The sequence below is a fragment of the Pteropus alecto genome, unplaced genomic scaffold (assembly GCF_000325575.1).
Source record: "Pteropus alecto unplaced genomic scaffold, ASM32557v1 scaffold52, whole genome shotgun sequence".
Classification (NCBI taxonomy): Eukaryota; Metazoa; Chordata; class Mammalia; order Chiroptera; family Pteropodidae; genus Pteropus; species Pteropus alecto.
Window position 1 is genome coordinate 3,007,587 of NW_006433941.1, and position 789 is coordinate 3,008,375.

Genomic DNA, 789 nt, shown 5'->3' on the forward strand with positions numbered 1-789 from the left:
AAGGGCAGCCTGGCGGAGAGAGCCAGCCCCGGTGCGGCTCCCGGTACACGCCGCGAACGGCCCGACTTCTGGGCGTCGCTGCTGCTGCGCGCTGGGGACAAGGCGGGGCGCGCGGGCGCCGGCGCGGGGCTGCCCCCCTACCACCGGCGCGTCGGCATGGTCCAGGAGCTGCTGCGGATGGTGCGCCAGGGCCGGCGGGAGGAGGCAGGGACGCTGCTGCAGCACCTGCGCCAGGTGAGCGAGAGGAGGGGACGCGGGGGGCGCGCCGGCCCCGGGAGCGCCCCGCCCCTTCCTGAGGAGGCCCGGGAGCGCCGAGGGGCACCGCCCAGGGTCCCCTCTAGCGGGGATGGACCCAGGTTTGGCAGCAGGTGCCTTGATGCTCCCGCGGAATTTGAGGCCTCAGGGCAGGGCGACGGAGGGATGGCCGGGTGAGGCCCGGCTCCGGGGTACCTGTTGGAATAATGTTCCCGCTTCTCTCGTCGGCAGTCAGAGGAGGCTGGTCCCAGGGATGGTTGATAGGAGGAGATGCGGGGAGGATAACTGGTCTGGGCCATGGCATTTTCCTTCCTCTCTCCATTGGCAGTCACCTCCTGCCAAGGGTCCTCAAGGAATGCGCAGCTGTCAGCTTCTGCGGGAGAATCCAAGGGCACAGCCCTGGGGCTGGTGAGTTGCCAATCCCTAGCTCATTTGCCCACCTGGAGGCATCCTAGATTGCGCTTCAGGTGGGAGACAGTGTTTTATCTCCTTTGAATAACTTTGACTGGTGCTCAGCCACAAGCCCCTGCTGAA

The 789-nt window shown here is 67.4% G+C and overlaps 1 protein-coding gene across 1 annotated transcript in view; it reads left to right on the forward strand.

Moving 5' to 3' along the window:
• LRRC75A (leucine rich repeat containing 75A) overlaps positions 1-789 on the forward strand; it is a 43,943-nt gene that overhangs the window by 2,182 nt on the left and 40,972 nt on the right. Inside the window, exon 2 of the mRNA XM_006908473.3 lies at positions 4-234. Within this exon, the coding sequence (XP_006908535.1) occupies positions 4-234 (231 nt within the window). The remainder of the gene's footprint in view (positions 1-3; positions 235-789) is intronic.